This window comes from Sander lucioperca, chromosome 11 (genome assembly GCF_008315115.2).
Source record: "Sander lucioperca isolate FBNREF2018 chromosome 11, SLUC_FBN_1.2, whole genome shotgun sequence".
Classification (NCBI taxonomy): domain Eukaryota; kingdom Metazoa; phylum Chordata; class Actinopteri; order Perciformes; family Percidae; genus Sander; species Sander lucioperca.
In genome coordinates this window covers 36,675,977-36,698,755 of record NC_050183.1, presented here as the reverse complement: position 1 = coordinate 36,698,755, position 22,779 = coordinate 36,675,977, and the positions used below count along the sequence as shown (strand labels likewise).

General features: G+C 40.5%; 1 protein-coding gene across 1 annotated transcript in view; it reads right to left on the bottom strand.

The window, feature by feature from the left end:
• Nucleotides 1-22,779, bottom strand: part of yjefn3 (YjeF N-terminal domain containing 3) — a 47,887-nt gene that overhangs the window by 7,854 nt on the left and 17,254 nt on the right. Inside the window, exon 2 of the mRNA XM_031318359.2 lies at nucleotides 7,293-7,401. Coding sequence (XP_031174219.1) covers nucleotides 7,293-7,401 — 109 coding nt within the window. The remainder of the gene's footprint in view (nucleotides 1-7,292; nucleotides 7,402-22,779) is intronic.

Sequence of the window (22,779 nt, the reverse complement as noted above, 5' to 3'; positions counted from 1 at the left end):
AAAAAAGTGATAGACAAGCCATAATCTAGAATGTCAAAAAAACGTCATAAAAAGTCATAGTATAGTATGTCGAAAACATTCATAAAAAGTAATTGTATAGTAAGTTGGAAAAAATGATAAAATAGCCATTGTATAATATACATTATATAGTATGATGAAAACTGTTTAAAAAAAGTCATAGTATAGCATGTCGAAAAAAGTCATAGTATAGTTTGTTCAAAAAAGTCATAAAAAGTCATGGTATAGTATGTTGAAAATAGTGATAGAAAGCCATAGTATAGAATAGCGGAAAAAAGTCATAAAAAGTCATAGTATAGTAAGTCGAAAAAAGTGATGAAAAAGTCATAATATAGTATGTTGAAAAAAGTCATAGTATAGTATGTTGAAAAAAGTGATAAAAAGGCATTGTATAGTAAGTCAAAAAAAGTAATAAAAAAAAAAAAGTCATACTATAGTATGTAGGAAAAATTGATTAAAAAGAGTCAGAGACGGTTTAGAACCGAGACGCCCCAACTCAAGCTAGTTTCCTGTATCTTTGTCACGTGGGCTCCGCCACTGCCACGCCTCTTAAGGAGACTAGTGGCAGGTCTGAGTATATTGATTCCAATGGGAGAATTGACACAGATTATGAGCGATCCTTTCGCCCCATAGTCACCAAAGTAGATACTGATGCCATTTCTCACAAGCTACATATCTCCAGAGCATTCTGACACTAAAATTGTATTTTTCAGACGGACACATCAGGAGAAAATTAACTTTGTTTGAGACCTGTTTCTGTCTCAGGACCAATGTCTCCCAAGATTTGGCAACACAGAGAAGCTAACATCAGCTAACGTTCGTGAACGCCCTAACAAAACTAATCTCTGTGATGCTAAATTAGTCTTTTAGCTGTGAAGCTGTAAATATCTAATGTTAGCAAAAGACCATATATTAATAATTATTCAAATATAACTTTTCATTCATCCACACTCTTTAGGAGACAGGAAGTGTGTACCGTTTCATACCATTTTTAGTATAAAGGATCTTTGGTACAGTATGTCAAAAAAAGTGATAAAAAAGTCATAGTATATCAGAGTGTGTATGTCGAAAAAAAACATCACGAGAGGGGCAAGCATAGACTGGTTATCGGATCTTGGTCAGACTCCGCACTGACTACTTGCTGGTTACTTGTTGGCAGCAGTGTTAACCATTAAGCCATTGGGCCACCAAAGAATTTATTTTGAAGCAGTGATAGCATAGTATGTTGAGAAAAGTGATAAAAAAGTTACAGTATAGCATGTTGAAAAAAGTGATAACAAAGTCATAGTATAGTATGTCAAACAAAAGCCATGTAAAAACATGTAGTTTTTTGAAAAAAACATCATGAAAAGGTGCAGCCAAGACTTGCAGGTTGCTTGTTGGCAGCAGTGTTAACCATTGAGCCATTGTGCCACCAAAAAGGTTCTGATAAAACAGTGATAACATAGTATGTTGAAAACAAGCCATTAAAAAGTTACAGTATAATATGTTGAAAAAAGGGATGAAAAGTCATAGTATAGTATGTCGAAAACAGTCATAAAAGTCCGTTTTTTTCAGATCTTTTTTATTGTTTGTTGTTTTTTTATTACTGTAATTGTAACCTGTACTGGATACAGCATTTCATGTCTGTCTGTTGTTTGCTGAGCTAACAGTGTTATGCATACTACTGTAGTAGCATGAAAACTGAGAAATGTTTTGTTGTGATTCTCCATGTTGACATGTTGACTGATTTGGGTATATGGAGAGAAATAAGTCTGCAGCATTGGTCTTGTGTAGTGTTTGGTGAACTTATTGTATATTTGCACTTTCTCTGAGAAGTAGAATTGCTAAAAGTGTTTTAGGTTAGCGACAACGGTGTGTAACTGGTTCAAACAGAATGAAGTCATATGAAAAGTGTGTGTTTCATATGGTAACAAAATATGTTTTTTTATAAATTAGTGTATAGTTTTTGCAAGGGTCTGAGGTCTTCTGCTGACTGGGTGTGTGGTTGTGCTAATTGTGTGTAGTGTTTTGAAAAACCGGTCCCCGTTTTCAAAATAGCGCTTAAGCAATCGAAGAAAACTGTATACTAAAATGAAACATCTATGGATTAAAGGAACAAAGACGTAGAGTTAAAGCTGCAACAATCAATATTTGTTATGCTAATAAAGGATCAAATTACTATGTGGATTATGAAAGAGGTTGATTATCGTGGCCGGGTTGGCTCAGGGGTAGAGCATGCGCACATATACAGAGAGGTTTATGCCTCGATGCAGAGGTCCAGGATTTGAATCCGACTTGTGACAATTTCCTGCATGTCTTCCCCCTTTCTCACCTAGCTGTCCTATCAAAATAAAGGCAGAAAAGCCCCAAAAAAAAATTATTAGATGATATTTATCAACCTACTCTGTAGTTCCTAACAGATTTTACAGACTGTCTTTTGGTTTATTTTCAGCAAAATTCCTCTGATAAGCCCACTCTCTATAACTTTTTCAATTCAAAATGGAAGACAGACTAAGTTAGGGACTAGCTAGTGAACACAGTGTAGCATTTTTCAAGGTAAAGTTTTTTCTTACAGTAGGAGTTGGTGGACAGCAAAGCAAAGCTAAAAGGAGAATGAATACTGGACATTTATTTGGCAGGTGGCCAGAAACACAACTTAAAGTCAAATGAATGCTAATGTTTCACCGTCTCTCCTGGAAGTGTAAACAGACAATTGTTTGCTAACATTTTAGCCATTATAACCATAATGCACCTTTAAAATAAAAAAATAAAAAACTACAGTAGTTTAGTCTTTTTTCATTTGTACTCTTTCTTTCTCTGTTTCTTGCTTCCCTTCATGTAACATCCTAAAGAGCACATCAGCAGGTAATGGTCTTTTCTCTAAATGTTAAGAGCTGTCGGGAGGATCAGTGATATCAATGCTGGAGCCATTTCATGCTGCTGTAGAAACCATTAGAGCCACACACTGTTGAAGGTAAGCCACTATAAAGGGAGCAGGCTGAATCAATTCAGGCAGCGTTCTGATGTGTTTTGAAGCATTTGTCTCATCTCGCTTGGAAAAGAAGCTTGATTTACTCTAACACCTCTCTATCCTAACTCCATTTATTCTCACATCGAGCCTCCACATGGATCACTGGAATGGAGAAAGCAATTAGCAAAAGAGGAGTGTTGGTGCTGCTGAAAGTGCTTTTTTGTTTGTCTGTTTGTAGAATGAAAACAGAGAGATTCCCGGGACACTCTTTAGGTAGATACTGAATTTGAAAGCTTCTTTTAGTCATTATATAGTATGACCTCACTGGTGTATTACACCCTCAGAAAAAAGGCCACATCATGACCAAAACACACTAGTCAGTCACAGACTTAAGGATTTTTTATGAGCAGTGATGACAGCTCCACTCCTTTCTTATATTAAGTTAAATATATTGATACAAGTCTATGATGCACTTTATTCCGCACTAATGTATTTTCTTTTAATAAAATTCTGCCTTGCCAACAAATGACACAGTATTATTTTAGAAAAACAAGGTTTTACGACTCCGTTTTAGGCTAATAAACTTGTTGAAATGTTTTCCAGTGTTTGAGATATTTATGATATTTTTGATGTGGAGGAGGTTTCTACAAGTGCAGACAGCTGGTTTGTTGTATCTGTTCAGCAGGTTTGTGCGCTGGTTGCTTCTTTTTATCTGCTCATATGGAAAACTTCTGACGTTTTTGCTGCGGACAGGACATATAAGGTCTACAGCTAAGTTTTCCGTATTTCCAAAAATAAAAAAATACTCATAATAGTTTTGCAATAAATTATTGTATTAATGAAATACACTGTGAGCTTTAGGAGGATGATTTAGGAAGGGTCCAAATTAAGAAAGGTCTAGATAGTGCAGGGTCTTATGCAGAGCACTGCTAAGACCCCCCTCACACTCTCACACATAACACACACACACACACACACACACACACACACACACACACACACGCACACACACACACACAGCTAAAAATATGGCTGTCTTGATTGTAATAAGGTCTCCAAGGGACTACCTCTTTGAAACAAATGTTGAAGGCACATGTTCTTTCACCACTAATTAACCTGAAACACACACTGAGCCTGAGAAAACACAGCCATGGTCCTAGAAACACAAATAAACTCACATAATGCAGAAAAACAGTGCCTTTAATATTTGTACTAGAGGACTAAACTACAGTCTAGTGGCTCCTGTGAACTATAGACTAATGCATTGCTGTGTGGTAACAAAAACATCTCCTGTCTCCATTCAGGTGTTGAAAAGCCTCAGACTGATAGAGAAACACACACAAACTGGTCTGGTGGCTGCAGCTGTTGGAACAGTAAAGGGATGACTTACACAAGACCTGTGTGTGTGTGTGTGTGTGTGTGTGTGTGTGTGTGTGTGTGTGTGTGTGTGTGTGTGTGTGTGTGTGTGTGTGTGTGTGCGCGTGCGTGCGTGCGTGTGTGGGTGTGTGCGTGCGTGCGTGTCTGTGTGTGTGTGTCTTTGTGTGTCAGCTAGCCAGCGTAGGTGTTCTTTTGTGGTACATTTGGAAGCCAACAGCAGTAGGCCAGCAGTGAAACCAGCGAAATCAGACTGTCTGCATCTCCTTCTACTGTAATTTTCCTTAAATAGCAGTGATGTCATGTAAGCAGTAGCGTGCTGTGGGCAGCAGCGATCCGCAGCGTCCAGGCCATGTTTGTCTAGTAAGGCTATGCTGTTGGGGCTGTTGGTGGAGGGCCAGGCATGGGGCCAGCAGTGACTGATGATAATAGAGGGGAAGTGGATGTGGTGGGTTTAATCACACACACTGAGGGGAAAACACACAGTCTCTGATGCTGCCACTCTGCCTGTCTCAGCTTTTACTTCTTCTCTTTTCCATTTCACTTTCTTTAAGCTGTTGCTGTTGTGTCTGCATGTTTCTCACCCCCCAAGAATGTAATAGCTTTGTTTGGTTAAACAATAATACATTTGTAGTGTTTAATAAAAATACCTATAAAATCAAACAAATTAAAAGCATAAAATTAGCTCCAATCATGAATGCAATAACGACTCAAATGACACACTAAAACAAACACTAGTTGAATCTGCATTAATGACTTTGTTTTCTTGGCCACTTAGGGGCAGTGCAACAAGCTGCAAACACAATATTGGCTTATTATCACCTTATAAAGTTGACATGTCAGCAGACAGTTGCTTATTTACACATCCGACAAGGCGCAACATTATAATTAATTTAATTTGAATGTATTCACTCTCCTTTTAGCTCTGGTTTGGTCTCCACCAATTCCTGAGGAGAAATATCTGGCTTTTTAGCTGTTAAATGCTCAATTAGATTGTCAATGAATGAAGCACAAACACCCTATCTCGCCATGTTAACGAAAGTAAAAAATAATTTGTGTATCCGCCCTGTGATTGGGATCCTCTCCAAAATTGAATGTGTTCTTCCATGGCCCATGCTACGCCCTTCCACCGAGTTTACATGAAAATTGGGCCAGTAGTTTTTCCATAATCCTGCTAACCGCAATGCGTTTTCATCAATGGATTCGTATGACATCGTACAAAAGCGCATGCACAACAATTTGTATGATAAATTGGCGTTAGCTAGAGTTACGTTTAGCCGACAGAAGGTGACTGTAAAAGGCAACGTGACAGTTGAGTTTAGGCACTAAAATGACTAGTTAAGATAAGAAAAATATTTTGTGGCTTGTGGTAAAACCTCAGTCCCCTTAAGTAGTACTTCCGGGATTTGGGACCCATCAACCACCCCGACCTCCTGCCTACTCAGATTTTCGCGGTCTAATAATGGTGCTCCGGTCAGATATCTCTGATATGTCCTCTTCTTCTCTTTCTTGTGTCTGTCTCTTCTTTGCTTTTTCTGAGGAGAGATGTAAAATATATCCTATTAAACTGCTTTTATCACTTTTGTTGATGTGTTTTTTGTAACTTTTTACTGTAAACCACGCAATTGTGTCTCTGCTTCTGTCTTTGTCTCTTTCCTTCTTTTTCTCTTCATCCCTCCTTCTGACAGCAGCGCAGGGTTTCATGTGTCTTGTTGCTCAGACTCTTATTCATCACAGCCTGTTGAAGAGTCCGCTGAGGAAACCATTGTGGCGTTAAACCAAGCCAGTGGTCTGGTCAAAGGGAACCACATGTGTTCCTAACAGCCCTCCACTGACACACACTCTTGGCTTGACACAGTCCAGACCACAGCGAAGAAGAGCTGTGGTTCTGGACCGGTGTGGTTAGGAGTGCTGCCACATAGTGAGCTCAGGTGTTCTGCCTCAAGGTGAGCCCCTTCAAATGTTTGGAAGTAAATGTCACTGAAAGTTAGAACATTTCCTTTCCACATAACAATCAGACATTTTGTAAGTTGCAATGCAAATTAGGAAAGTGTGAGTTGCAGCAGCTGTGACTTTTTGCCCTCATGTACAACCAAACAGTCACACCATGGTCTCCCTGATGGTTCTAATGAATACTGAGGCCCAGAAGGACAGAATGTGCAGCTTTTCTAAAAATAAAAAAGGTTTGCTGAATGCTACACAGGGAGTCTATTAAACAGATTTGCACAGGAGTGGGTTGGTTGAAGCCACCGTTTGATTATATTTGACCTGAACTTGTAACGGTGGTTCTGGACTGAATGGCTTTATGCAGAAAGTGACAGTAAATGGAAAATATGCATGACTTCCTTTGTAATATATTATTTATTCAATACAAAGACAGCAGAGCAGAAGAGGAGATACAACTCCTCAATTCATGGAAAACATATAAAATATATGCAAGAAAAATGTAATTGCTGGTTTGTAAGAGTACTGCTAAACACACTTAAATGCAGACCCAACACATACACACACACACACACACACACACACACACACACACGCACACACATCACATCACATCACATCACATCACATTAAATGACAACAACTGTTCAGTGTTTGGTGCCGTTGGTTTAATGGTCCAAAGAAAAGAGCTTTGAAAGCAAAACATCACATTAAAGCAAATGTCCATTTCGCAATAAAAACAAAAACTGACATAAAAACATACTGGAATGATGTTATTTGCCTGAGCTTTTATTTATAGCAATAGTATCGGATGGATCAACCTATGACCAGATACGTTTAGATGGTTGGACGGAAAAGGATGGATGGGAATTATGAATGAATTAAAAACATAAAAAGTGTCTGCCTTGTGTTGTGTTCTACCTCCTACTTAGAGAAGAAAGATAGAAACAAAGACATGCAGACTACGGACAAAGGAGATATGGAAATTAGAAGGTGTGCTGACCTTAGTGATGGCGTGGGCGCATGCTTGTCCCCAAATCTCTATCAGCTGCTGTTGTCCAAACCTGTAGTCCCTCAGTAGCTCTGTCTCGATAGCTGCCGCCTCCCCTTTACTGTCAGACAGAGAATAAGACAGGACATAGTGTTAACAAGAGAGGTATTGTTCATTATCATCGTCATCAATAAAAATCATCAGCAGCATAACTCTGAGTGAAGGTGTTTAGAAAGAGAATCATGTCGTCACTGGTGTGCTCTGAGCCTCATTTCTGTAAATGGCTTCACACATCATTTAGCCTACCAGCAGAAACGCACAGAATTTAAAGTGCCTGTAGTGTGAAAGAAATGTCCTTTCTGCCTGAATGTACTGTACAAATGGCAGCGCTACACTACAAGTAATAGCAGGCATATACAAGGTAACATTTTTTTGAAATGACACATAATTGAGTGGTTATATGAATAACACAGTGACCCATGAGACACTAAAAAGGTTTTTACAACACAGTAAAATTGGTCTACTTACAGGTATACATGCTTAAGTGGTTGTCACATGCCTGCTTATAAGCAAGGGTTGCTTTAGGTGAGTTTTTAAGATTTCTATATGTCAATGTCAATGTACTCAAACCTTCACAGCTTGTTGAACTGAATTGTGGCCTTTACAGTAGCTTACATATGCCAGGTTGTGCCTGTGTATATGTGAACCCAATGTGTGTGTGTGTGTGTGTGTGTGTGTGTGTGTGTGTGTGTGTGTGTGTGTGTGTGTGTGTGTGTGTGTGTGTGTGTGTGTGTGTGCAGGTCTTTATTAGGGATCTGATTCTGTAACGTCATATACATTCCTTTTACTCTACAGACACCTGGTGGTCCTCCTCAGTACTGCAGCTCAATAACAAATATTAGATGATGAAACAATTACTTTCAATTAGAAACAAGGCTGTCTTAACTGTTTTCCCAATTTTCTGTACTTTAAAACATCTCAGTGAGACGTGAGAAAACCCTACAGCAGAAGGAATAATACAGTAGCTAAAATAGGATCAAAGAACTATTGCAGAACAATAAGAGCGCATGAGAAAGCGGTCGATGCGCATCATCAGTATTGTGCTTCTAATCAGCACTGCCGCAACAGGGTCACTCTGTTCCACTTCAAATCTTTACCTCTCAGCCTGTGTGTGTGTTTTTCTTTAGGTTACATTTTTGTTGTTTTGTGTTTACATAACTAGATACTGACGTGTACAGAATATGCAACCACCCCATACAATGGATTCATATTATACATTTGCAAACAGATGATTAGAAGTGTGATGGAAAATGTTAGTCATTTATGTAGTAACAATGCTGTATTATGCCACTGTCTGCCCAATTTCAGCTCCAATTTCCAGGAAGAAACAGAAAAACACTTCTGTTTGTGCTGAGCAATTACACTGAAGGGCTGCATCTGAATCTCTGGTTATGCTGTGTCCTTGTTCAGTATGTGTGTGTGTGTGTGTGTGTGTGTGTGTGTGTGTGTGTGTGTGTGTGTGTGTGTGTGTGTGTGTGTGTGTGTGTGTGTGTGTCTTTGTGTGTCAGCAAGCCATTGTGACTAAGTGGGGTTTCTGGCATTTACCTGTGCCAGTGGAGCGGCAGCAGCTGTCACCCACGGCTCACCTCAGGGATGTTTCCTGAGTCACTGTGACAAGTTGATCTTTAGAAAGTTCACCTTGGTCCACAGGGTTCGCTCTGTGTTTGCTGCACCCGGCAGCACCTGAGCTCCTCACAGTTTTAATTGAGCCAAATTGATTCTACATGGGGATAGGCTATTTTATTTTGTTGCCTTTAAAACCGAAAAGGGTAACTGTCCAAATGATGTAAAGAAATCCCAAATCTGCTGTGCTGTTGTTGGTTGGTGGAGAACTTTGAACCCAGGACTGATACTATCACATGGTGGTGCTGCTGAACAGGCACTTACTCTTGATCCTTAACATTTCTGACAGAACAGTGTTGTGGGTGTACTGCTCAGTTGCTTGTGTTAGCCAAGAGGCTCTACCACAAGGGAGCAGCACACAGCATTCATGATAGACTCAAAACAGATGGCAGATGGTTTCATGCCACATACTGCATGTTTTTTTTTTAATTACCAGCGCTTGCTTATCATATGCATATGCGCTTATCATAATTATTAATTCAAACATTTGTTTACCTGTAACTATGAATGAATGAGTAAGGACCTTGCTGACAGCTTCAAAACCAAATTGCTTCTAAAGAAAAGCGGGTGTGCATATATAACCCTGCCCTTGATTTAAAGAAAAATGTGCGTGCGTGCGTGCGTGCGTGCGTGCGTGCGTGCGTTTGTGTGTGCATGTGTGTGTGTGTATGTGTATATAGAGCAGCTGCAGAGAAAATAGGGCCTTATGAGTATTAGCTTGTGTTGCACCTGTAGCCACAGCCATTAGCAGCCAGCAACCTCTTGGGAGGGTTGATTTCCCCATGCTGTGTGTGATGTGCTCCAGCAGTGTGTCATCTTCATTGTAGCACTAAGATAAGCTAAAATGAAACGTTAATGGTTCCTATGGGGGAATGAGGACACTGCGGTAGCAAATACTGGGAGTGTATACAGCAAAGATAAAAAAAATATATATATATATATTAAACAATAATGGAGAAGTTGGGGGTCCTAAAAACATTAAAATGCAAATTTCAAGACATGAATAAATTATAATGTGTGGATGAAAGTGTGACAATTACGAAGTGTACAAAAAATGAGCAACACTAGTCCTTCATCATCAGCTCTCATTCTTTCCAGCATATTTATTGAAATAAATAACTCAGATAAGGCGTTTAGAGGTATGTGTTGTAGCGTAACATTCTCATCTGGAGAAAATATAGCAACATACCATATGAATGCAATGGGTGAACACAAAAACACCCGTTAAATATAATGTAACCCAATGCAACAGCCCTGCAACTGATAGGCCTACAGTGTAAGTAGAGTAGCACACAAACATGCTAAATTTATTTATGTCAACAAAACACTCATAATGTGTTATGTGTTGTGCCATAGTCTGCAGCTGCGAAGCATCCTTGTATCATATGAGAGATGAATTCTTCACTAAATATCAGAAGGGCTTCTATTTTCTAACATTGGAAGACTGAAATAACCACATTCCCACCCCCTCCCTCTCAGTTTGCCTCATTTCCACCTTTTCAGCATGACCTGCTGGTGAGAGAAGTAGCGTGATTAAAATAACTGAAAGTGAAATATTGCTGTTGATATCTTTCCAATCTCTCATTGTACTACGCTTGGCAGGGGGAGCTCTATGTTTCTAAGCAGAATTATAGAGAAACAGATGGATAATTTTGTTTTACAAAAATACCAAAGAACTTCTGGCAAATAAAATGAAGAGCATATGAACATACTGCTCGTCACACTTGATAATATCTTTGAGTTATGTTTTAGCTAAGCTAGCGGCATGCCAAGCAAATGTTAGCTAACATACCACACTGAGAGGGTTAAAATACTAAAGTTATTCTTGCTAAAAGTTTGTCAGCATTGTCATTGTGAGCATGTTAGCATGCTAACTTTAACATTAGCTCATAGGACTACACCGTGCCTTGGTACAGCATCACAGAGCTGCTAGCATGGCTGTAAAATTAGCCTCGTCAATAAACTGAACTGCTCCCTGCCAAAGCAAGAGGTACTTTCATGAAGACATGAAGAAGAAAACAATTTTCCTGGATGACAGTATAACATAGATTAGTAGGCTGCAGTTACTTATTTTTATCTTGTTGTTGGATGTGTTGTTTGCACATTGTCTCATTAAAAGTGATGGTACAGCCCGGCTGCTGGCTACTCCAGATTTACTGTTCTGCGTAATTATCTAAACTGTCCCCACTAGTAAAAGGCCATGTGCATGCGTGATGGGAACTGTGCTGGTCAAATAAAGAGCAGGTAATATTATAATAATAGATCACTGCTTTGGAGGGGACAGAGAGAATAAAACACAGTGTCCATTAGGTCCACAGCCCTCTTCTCCACTCTGTGCCTGTCCTCTCTCCCATTAACTGTCCACTTGGCGTTCGATCTCACACTCAACCCTTTTTAATGATACTTCAGGCCCTTAAACGCAAATAAAGCACCACATCAAACAACATGTTGATAGAAGGACATCTTTGTATGTCTGTTTCTGTCCTCTTTATAGTATACAAATCTGTGACATGTCCATATCCATTAACATCTATTGTGTTGCTGTCTACAGTTAATAGAACACAGAGATAATTCAGCCTAAATAGGTAGTGAAAGCTTTTGTGTTTGCTACAATTGCTGCTATAGGATTCTTTCAGGAATAAATCAGTCAGCATACAGTAATTGATGTGTTCTAAATTTTTGATGAAGAACCAATATCTGTGGAAAACCTTCTTCAACATGAAGTCCAAGGAAAGCAATGTCTCAGTACTAACATCTCATTGGAAAAAACGTTGCTGCATGTGTTGTTTGTCACCAACTATATACAAGAAATAATTGCATTTATAGGCTATGTACATATAATGAACCTGCTTTATCTTTTTATTTTTTATTAATTACACTGCCATGTGAACCTATGGAGTACTCACTGGCCAACTATTACAGTATAAAAGGATTCATAGATACTATTTATCAACTTATAGGTGTCAGTAAAGGTCCAATATGTTCCCTTTGTAACCACAAATCTATTGGCACATACTCTATGCATATATTTTTGATGTAAAGAAGTGATCAATACATCAGATAAATTATTGGGGTTCCTATAGATTGCTTACCAAGCACTGTGTTTCTGAGTGATAGTCACTCCTTAATCTGTCATCATATCTACAGAAGGTCCTTTTTATGGCATTACTGCAGCAAAGAGAATTATTATTGTAAGATGGAAACCCCTGCATAGTTTTCATATTTAACAGTGGGCGTCCTCTTTTCCCAATCTTAATTTTTTTTTAATGTTGATTGTCTATACATCCTCTTGGTTGCTCTGGGTCTCTTTCATTTGTTTTCCTTTATTTATTTTCTGCAACAATCTCAGTCAATTGTATTTTTATGCCTGTGACGTTCCGTGTGAATGGTGTAAAACTGACCAAAACCTTTTTTTAGAAAAGTTGGTCACAAAACACAGGATATCTCATTCAACCATGATAAATATCAAAAGAAGCTTCTACACTGTGATGCAAAAAATATACCTAGGCCGAGCTTTCTGACCTGTGTCACATTCTGTGGTACAAAAAGTGCAGCAAGAGATGCTGAAAATATTCACTCTGCTATTTCCTCCTCTCTTATATCGGCATACTCCTTTCATTCACCTCACTTGTGCTTTCTCTCCACTGCCCTGTCCTATGATCTCCAACTTTTCTGATCTGCCCTTCTGATCTCTCACTCACCCTAGTTTACCCTTTTCCATTAGGTTCGCACTTCACTGAACCAGAGTGATGGCAGATGAAGGGGTGACAACAAGAGTCACGCAGAGAAAAAGAAAACAGAGAACACATGGGAGATGACTCACCCTGGTTGATTTGATCTGTTGTGTGTGTTCTGTGTTTTGCTTCTTCTTGACCTACATATTTTTGATCTGAGGAACGTCTTAAAGCAGCCATATTATGCTCATTTTCAGGTTCATAATTGTATTTTAAGGTTGTACCAAAACACCATATTTTTGTTGTGCTGCAGTGCTCTCTCTCACTGCTGCAGATCCTCTTTTCACCTGGTCTCTGTTTTAGCTACAGAGTGAGACCTCTTTTCTTCTTCTTCTTCTTCTGTACTATCTTTGATTGCACTGCACGTGCAGTAGCTCAGATGTAGATCATGTCAGCTAGCTAGCTCCATAGACAGTAAAAGAAAGGCTGTTTCTACAACTTCGGTCAGTTACAAGGCAGGATTAGCTGGGAGACTTCTAAATGAGGGCGCACATGGAAGTAGTTCCTTTTGTAGATTATGGTGAACTTGTGTGTGTTGTAGCAGTGCTTTGCTATTGAGAACGAGGTAGCATGCTAGCATTAGCATTAGCGTTAGCATGCTAACGAGCTAATGGTTGCGGTTAGCCTGCTCGTTTCGGCTTGTGACGTCACAAGCCGTGCCGATTTTGAACAGCTCACCCAGAGACTGAAGGCAGGACACATTCAGAAACTGTATCTCACTCTAAACAGCATGAATGGATTTTTTTCAAAGTTTGTATGTGTGTGGAAGCACCAGAGACACAACATAACACCCCAAATCCCAGAAAAAGTGATTTTTTCATAATATGGGCACTTTAAGAGGACAATTGCAGAATGCAGCTTTATACCACTATATAAGCAGAGAGGTAAAGCTAGTATTACTCATCTTAAGCCTCACTTTCATCAGTATCCTGAAGATAATCTCGTTATGGACACTCTATGGACTATGTGTCTGTGTGGACAGCTTTGTTCCAGCTAAAAGGTTTTGGTCATAATTTTGGCATCATTCTGATGGACATGCTTATGTCCTACAAAGCCTTATAGTTTGTACTATGTTACTGAAGGATGGATCCCCTGCCATTAAACAAGATTAGCAGTAGGCTTTACCAGGTGTGTGTGTGTGTGTGTGTGTGTGTGTGTGTGTGTTTGTGTTTGCGTGTGCGTGTGCGTGTGCGCGTGCGTGTGCATGTGCGTGTGTGTGTGTGTGTGTGTGTGTCTGTGTGTGTGTCATCTAATTTAACACGTGTCATCTCAAGACACCTTTCATCATCAGTCACGCCTCCTGGAGTATATCTCCAGGAAGTCCTGCAACATCCAGCTAAGAGGCAATGTAAAGGGGAGTGCAACAGAGAAATGCAGGATGGTTCAGATCCAAATTGCTTAAAGTTTAGAGAACAGAGATCTATCTTTGTTGGTAAAAATGAGAATAAAATTGAAAATTACTTTTAAAAAGGCATCAATGGGAATACCAGCAAACAGCAACACATCAGAGGGGAAAAAATGCATGCAATGACATGAGCGTGCACTTTAAACAATGCCGTTACTCGAGCAAAACAAAAGACACATCAGGCCGTTACACAAAACATATCTCAAATAAAAAGAACAATGCCCTACAGTATATGAGTTTATGTCTGAATGTGTTGGTTATGTAAGTGTTTCTTTTCTGTCTTTGCTATCTGAGTACATAGCATATGCAGTGTGGATAGTACAGCATTACCATGTTCCAGCTGAAATTACTACAATCCTGGAATAATTAGTATAATCACAGCATTGCTGGCCCAAAACACGAACAAGCAGGAGTTATTACGAGATGTTCACGGTGTCACATTTGTAGATTGCTGGAAGCATAAAGATACGTGTTATGTTTCCCTCTCCACAATTTGTTTATGAGCGGGTGGATCAGGTGCCACAGTAGTGGGAGTGTCTCAAAAACAGCCTCAGCTGGCAGATAGGAGCTGGCCTTGCGCCTCCATATGGTCTCATTCTAACTGCCCAGCATGAGCCCCTTCATGCTGCTCAATTCTTATCAAATCAGGATGGCATGATTCACGTTGTTTCAAGTCTCCTTTGGCAATAATTTAGGTGTGGCTCTGTGTGTGTGTGTTTGAGAGAGAGAGAGAGCGAGCGAGAGAGAGAGAGAGAGAGAGAGAGAGAGAGATCTATCTACAGGCGCATCATTCTTTTAAATCAGGCTTAATCAGTTTAGCTGTCTGCTCATGTTCCTAATATCCGGTACGACGAGACAGACATTCTTTAGATAATCTCAATCAGTGGCTCCTGCATCTTGCTCTCATAACTCATTTCATCCCCCAGCCATGAACATGGATCATATTTACCTAAAGCCACAGGTGTTGGCAAGCTCATTTCTGTGTTCTATTTCCTGTGAGTGTGTGTTCTTGTGAGCTAAAAATGTCCATCCATGAGTCAGGTCTACTCCATTATTCAGTTTTAGATGGCATGCATTGCAAAAGCAGAAGGACTTTTATCTAGATGGAGGAGCACCCACACCCACCCACACATGCTCAAGCACCGAGATGCACAAGACATACATGAGAGGGGCACACCCACATGTAATAACAGGTTACATAATCCCATAACCCCCCGCACCCCCAGTGCTCTTTAATCCTTTGACCCAGTTATCCAGACTATCCATATAAAACCAGGGGGCCAGGGGCCATCAGCAACACAAAATGTGAGGCGTATGTTGTCACATCCGATACATTTCCACTGAGACAGGATCTTGTCCTCCAGCTACTGGAGGCGGAGCAGAATGCCTAACGCAATTTATAAGGCCGCCAGCCAGGACACGACAGACTGATGACCTATCTGTGTTACCAAGTGACCTGAAGTTTAATGACAACAATGTATCAGCGCTTTGTGCTTCAGAAGGAAAAGCTTGTCTTTGGAGAGAGATGTGGCCTGGCTGTGGTTATATTTGAATCTGTCTCTCTACCTCCAGATAGATCCATAATATACCTTAGAGTGACTGACCGTATTCACACACAGCATCAACAAAAAATCTGTCTTCAGTGACCATGATGAGAGTTTGCTTTTCTACTCAATATAAAAATCCCATAATGTTTCTTTGCAGCCAGCATATGATGGACCTCATTTTCTCCCCCAGTGTGCCCCTTATGGACAGCCCCGGTGCCATAGCAACAACGCTCCAAGAGTTATGTGACCGCCCATAATGAGCATGCTGGAGAAAAAGAGCTCAGTATGCCCCTTTATATCCAAACAGTAACTGACCCAAAAAAGACCATCAATTTTAGCATCCGCCAGCTCAACTTGCTTGCTTCCATGAGTGAAAATTAGATCATCAATGCGGTCGAATGCATCCACAATCACCTCTAAGAGTGATTGTGGAAGGCAGCTGAGGATGTCTGATCCAACTGATTTGGACATTTGCGTTCTCACATACAGCTCCACCAGGTACTGTCTAGATAATTTCAGATTTACAGTACATGTGTGAAATTTTAAACACTAAGCATGAATGCTTGGTTTGCAAACAGAAGTCAGAAGTCAGTTCACCTGCCCAAACAAACTGGACAAATGTTTTACTGTACAATGCATGGGCAAGGCATTTATATAATTTATATATAATATATGTAGTAAACACATAGATCCATAGTTAGTCTATCAGCTGGAGTTGTGTAGCTGAGGGGCATCATGATGTGGAGGAATCCGACCTCAACATGGAGCATTCATCATGAGTGCTGGCTGTTGTAACAAACCACTTGATAACAGTCTTGAATGTTAGCAGAAAAAAATGCATTACCATAACCATAACTGGGTGCTCAAAGCATTCACAATAACGGTGGATCAATGGGTCTTAAATGTGTGGAACACAGAGTGATGCAGTAAGATTTATATTGTTGAAAACCCTTTATTGCTCTGTGGGGCTGTAATGAAAGTGAAAATGAGAAAATAAACTGTAAGAGAGAGAGGTCGAAGCTATTATGGCAACATAACAAAAATAAGTGAAGGATAGATGGAGAACGTGGAGAGGCTGCAGACAAGAGGAGAAGAAAACGACACGGCATAATTAGAACCGCTGCCACCGGCAATGCTGAGATACGAAGGAACAAGTCAGACTAATAAAACCCTGCCATGAAGAGGACAGTCTTCCAACCACTCACTGCTGTTTGTGGCTAAATACATGCTTTTCTCCAAGGCTGTAAACTAAAAGACCACAATGCTTTACTGTGGCAGCATGAGACAGCGTTTAATCAGTGTCAGTGCTCTATCATTACGTGGCCAATGTTGACTGGGACTTGATAGGACCACTGAAACCAGCCAGAAGTGAATAACATGATGTTTTGCTGTGTTTTTGGTGGATCTATAATCCCACCAGGCCTATGTCTACAGCTTTTACACCAATTTGGCTCCAGATGTCAAAGTTGGTTAGCTACAAGACACAGTGTAACAGAGTGGGGGGAAATATATCAAGAAATGTGGTGGAGGAAAGGATGTAACAACAAAAGAGAAAGACGCAAAAGAGAAGGACACAGAACACACAGGCAAATTACAAATACATGCATTTACATACACATTGCTACAGATACATAACAGATGAAGATTACCGTAGGATGACTGATTTTGCACGTATGTGTGACTAAACTACTTATTACAAAAATATATAGGCTTTCATTTTTAAAAAAAAGATAAATGTTGCTGCAATGCTGTAATTTAAAAATGTGCAGTGTAGCTAAAATCAAGTAAATTTGAACATTTAATATTCTGCTGATCAGGCCAACAGTAAACCCCTCACTACTCCAGGGAAGAACATTTAAAAGATTTTATCATCATTTTTGATGGAAGCCATCTTATTGGTATTGCATATGAGGGTTTTGCCTTTTTCTGTTTAATTCTAATCAGTCACTGGACAAGAGGGAGCTGAGGGCGGGATACTACAACATTCAGATAGCAGTTACAGGGGATGTATTCTGGTAATTCAAATGTTCCTGCGTCTGAGGATGCTGAAACCTTGTTGTCAGGCAGTTATGTTGTCATGCTATCATGTGAGGAATGAGTCATACTGCACTTAGTGTCCATATCCTTTAAATACTGTTCGTTGCTACCCCCCTTAATTTACTGTTCATTTATTTTAACATAAATACCAATAAAAATGACAAAAAGTATTTTTAATAGAACATTTATTGTAAAAAGAACCTTAGAACATTAACATCTACAACATGTTTGTGTGTGTGTGTGTGTGTGTGTGTGTGTGTGTTTTTCTGTGTGTGCGTGCATGCATGTGTGTGCGAACGTTGGTGGTTCACATGCACAAGTGGCAACATGACAACCTGATTTAGACTTAGACTTATACTTAGTCTGAACTAAACTACTAGAGAGCCATGCGAGGCTGACCTAGAATATTGTGATCAACCAAATCAGACGCAGAACTCAGCTCAAGATCATTAGTGTGATCCTTAGTAGACCAGCTTCAGTAGACTGTGACTTGTGACCAGATAGTTTTTTGCTGACTTTTTGTCATTTAATGTTCAGGACTGCAGGCTCCAAATAAGGTTGTTTACATCTACTGTGTATTAAATGCTGTTTTGTACTGAGGCAAAACTAGAAAGCTAGGGTTGAGGTTGAGATGTTATGAACCTGTAGGACATGTCTGTTGCAACCCTTGCATTCCTTCCCTCTCTGCATCCTATCCCCTGCCAGTCTGTCCCTTAGTGGGGCAGCGGGGCATGTTCAGCTGTCAAACAAAGGATGCACAAAGGGCCCACCAGGAGCTCTGCATGTTTTATGTCATTCTGCCAATTCTGTGTTTATGGACTGGTGATTGTGTTTTATTATGTTCTAGTCTACGATCAAGCTCAAAAATGTACAATAACATCTAAAGACAAAAAAGAAAACTCAAAATATGGGCCTATATATATGTGCATGTGCTGAAATAAGGGCCCTACTTCTGCAATGCACAAGGGACACCTGTAGTTTTTTTAGTTTGGAGTATAGGGGTGCAGTGTGAGTGATTTTATTTATTTTCATCAGTAAGTGTCCCCATTCCAGCAGGACAGCACATTGCCCTGTCTCAGCTTGGCTCCTTCGAAAGACTAATCTCCTTCCTGCTCGTTCTTCTCATGGCTCTATTTTGTAGCATGTACCCAGGGGGAAGACGAAAAAGAAAATGATGCTTCTGCTGCTGTTCCAAAGCTTTCTTTGAACTCTCGTTCTACCTAATCATCCTGCCAGTGTGTGTATTGGCCATATGTGAATGTGTGATCAAATCCCGTCTCTCCTGACTCATTTCTCTTTCACTGGCAAAATGCATGGCAAAATGGATTCTGTTTCATAAGAAAAGGCCGGTTGGTCAACTGAAAGACAATTAGATACAGAGCGCATGCAGCACACAAACAGCCGAGAGCATATCAATGAGAAAGTACAGCCTCAAACTCGCACTGTCAGTGTCACTCTGCGTCTCCTCATGTTTGGCCAGAAGCCTTCACACCAAGTGAGGTTTTGTTTCTGACACAACAACATCCCTGCACCTGCATGCGCACACACAAACACACACAAACACACACACAAACACACACACACACACACACACACACACACACAGGGTGTGTATAATTGATGAGCACAGCAGTAGGGGTAACCATGAGAGGGACCAGAGAGTCATTGCATCGAAACTGGCATTCGGCCGACCTTTTGCAGCTGGCATGTGTGTATGCATGCATGTATAGGCGTGTGTGCGTGGGCGCATGTGTGGATGTGTTTATTCTGCTTGGGTAGCAGGTGGCTAGGAAAAGAGGTGCGAAGAGACCAAGGCTTAGTTGATGAAGAGAGTATTCTTCAGAGACGCTTTGAATAAAAACAATGATGATGAGAGAGTTGAAAATAAGGTGGAGGAACGAGAGAGGAATGCTTCAGCGAGGTGCCTCTAACGAGAGCAGAGCAGCCAGGTGTTATGATAAACCTGAACTTAACTCCAGAGCGAGAAGGTGGGACTCATGTGACTCAATCACGCAAACAATGAAACTGTTCTCGCAGTCAAGTGCCGCTTCACACAAGCAAATAGCCAGCCCCTGTGGCATGGTGTTGTGATATCGACACTCTTGTTACACATGTAAAAGCCTCACGACTTCAGAAATGGATACTAAATTCCAACTGCTGCCCCACACTCACCCTTGGCTTCGTCCCTTACTGACAGATGAACTTGTCTGTTAAAGGTCCATGTGTGCAACTGTAACCTCCGGCTACAAACGGCTTTTAGCTGTAATGTATGCACATGTGACATTTCCCCATACATTAGGAACAGAATGTCGCACAAGCTGTGCAGCATGGGAAGCCTGGCAGGGGGTAGTATATGAGGTGTGTGTGTGTGTGTGTGTGTGTGTGTGTGTGTGTGTGTGTGTGTGTGTGTGTGTGTGTGTGTGTGTGTGTGTGTGTTTGTGTCTCACATGGGGCTTATGTGAGTACAGTGTGTACAGTGAAAATGATAAGAAGGTGAAAGAGCAACAGCAGCAGGAGGAAACGGAGGTACAGATGTGTGAGCTGCACGCCGCAGAGGTGTGATGTGGAGGACGAGCCGTCATGCAAAGCCGGCTTCTGTCACTGCTGCCTACAGGAACACTTCCATCGGCTCGGTTACAGCCAACTGGCAGCTATTAGACCGCCGTTAAGCCATTCGTTTTTATTAATAGATTGTCATTTCTACAGGATTATAAAAAGAAGACTTAGATTAGAACTAGCATGAATTAAGTTGTTATAATATTGTCAATACAACTCATAGTAATCTTTTCATACCTTAGTGCAGGTTGCATTATGGGACTTATAGGCTAAATATAGCACAGTCCCACCAACAAAACCTTTATCTCCTGCCATTGGTCACTACTGGTCAGGGCAATTATGCACAGTCTAAAGCCAGTGATATCAAGAACTTTGAAGAAGGATTGTAGTTTTTTTTTTGCATAACTAAATGGATGGTCATTATCTCCTCAACGCTGGCTAATCTCATAACCTCAACCTTGAGTGTGCTGTGGAGGAAAATAAATTGACAGAGGAACTTTTATTTAACTGTTACTGCTTCAAAAAACTTTTTTCTCCTTCTCATCTGACTCACATCCTTTCTTCCATATATTCATTGATATGCACTTTTTAGCTAATCCTTTGAGAATTATTTTTGTTTATTTCCTCCTTTCATGTAGGTTATACAACATGACTATTGCAATACTGGGAGCACTTACTTTAATTTGTTAATCTTGTGTTAGCCAGGAAGTAAATCTATCTGGTCATGTTATTCTTGTCTAGCTGAACGACTGTGCAGGTAGATAACTGAAATGTAAAATGTAAGCCTGAGATAGGAAAGTAGGTAGCAGTTGCACAAAAACAACTAGCAGACAACTAAATAAATGTCATCATCATCATGAAAGCGCAAAGATAATTCTGCCTTTATCCACCAGCTAAATGACAACAAAGACCAATTGTGGCAACAGACTACAGACCTGGTTTGTTCAAGGTGTGTGACGTTATTCACACAAACATGCCAGTTGAAATAAAACAGAAGAATAAGTCGACATCAATGGATTGTTACAGTTTCTGCCAGATTTGTGCTAATCAAAGCAAATGCAAGAAGAGACAGAGCAGAAGCCAAATATATTTAGCTTTAACATTTGAATAATCAAAACAAGAGCTGAAGAAGAAGTGACCAAAGCAGACCACATCTGTACGTACAATAGTTACTGATTCTGGTGTAGACACAGCTGGAATTCATGAGTCTGTAGGCTTGTAGATCAGTGTAGGAGTGGGTGTAAATCTGTGCATTAGTGTTTGTTCATGATAATGTATACACAGTTTGTATGTGTGAGCTGCGCAGGGGTTAGTGATTAGGGCTGAAGCTAAAGGATGTAGCCATAACAAAGGAGACACATCCAAAGTGCTGAAGTTACAGCTCCCCTATCAAAGGCTGACATTGGGGGCTTTCTGGTAGCTCACCTGATTAAGCGTATGCCCCATGTACCAAGGCTTTGTCATTACTGCATGGGCCCGGAATTGATTCCAACCCACGGCCCTTTGCTGCATGTCGTCCCCCCTTTCCTGTCTACATCTTTTCTATCAATTAAAGGCACAAAAGCCCAAAAAATAATCTTTTAAGTTTGACGTTGGGGTCTGAGACATCTGTGCTGCTCAGTTCAGGCGATCTTGTTCTGTAGGTAGTTTTTCCCGCACTAGACATCTACAATGAGTTTGGGCTCTCTTATAACAGGTAGAACAGGTAGTGTTAATATTGTGGGGGATGTTTTCTAATTGCAGTGGCTAAATTGTAGTACAATCAGCAGAAGTAATCAGCCTTGTTGGTATGTATGATTAGTGGCTTGGCATCACATCCTGATGGTAGTGTTTTCAGATTTCCCTTGGTGCATTATGTTTGCCTAGCGTGTCCCTCCTTCATCACTGTGTTTTTGGGGGACTGACACTGCGCATGTGACACTGAGGGTGGTCTATTAGATATGGGTCAGTGTACTTCCTTGATTGCTCCGTTGCCGCTGGAAATTCCGCCGGATTGTCACTCTTTTCAGCCGGATGTCCGTTACCTTCCGCTTTCTTTGTGTTGGAATTCTAAACTCCTGTCGATTTATGAGGACTATGGTTAACTGCTCCTCAGATCTCTGCAGGGTAAATCCAGACAGCTAGCTAGACTATCTGTCCAATCTGAGTTTTCTGTTGCACGACTAAAACAACTTTTGAACATACACATGTTCCACCAAAACAAGTTCCTTCCCGAGGCTATTTTGCGGCGCCTATACTTAGCGTAGCCCAAGACGATTGTGATTAGTTTAAAGAAATGCCAATAAACCAGAGCACGTTTCTCTCCCCTCCTGGAATGCTGTGTGGACTAGCCAGACCCTCCTCCGCAGTGCTGTGGAGCAAGGTCTGGCAATTCGAGACTAGGGTCATTGTGACCATTTGCCCTGCTACAACTAATATCGGAGTGTGCCAGAGTGCACAATTTAAAATTGAAACTTAAAATTTGCACAAAATTTGGATGCAAACTTGAAGAGGGGTGTTTCCTGCTCCTGAGTATTAAGAACTGGCAGATATGGTGT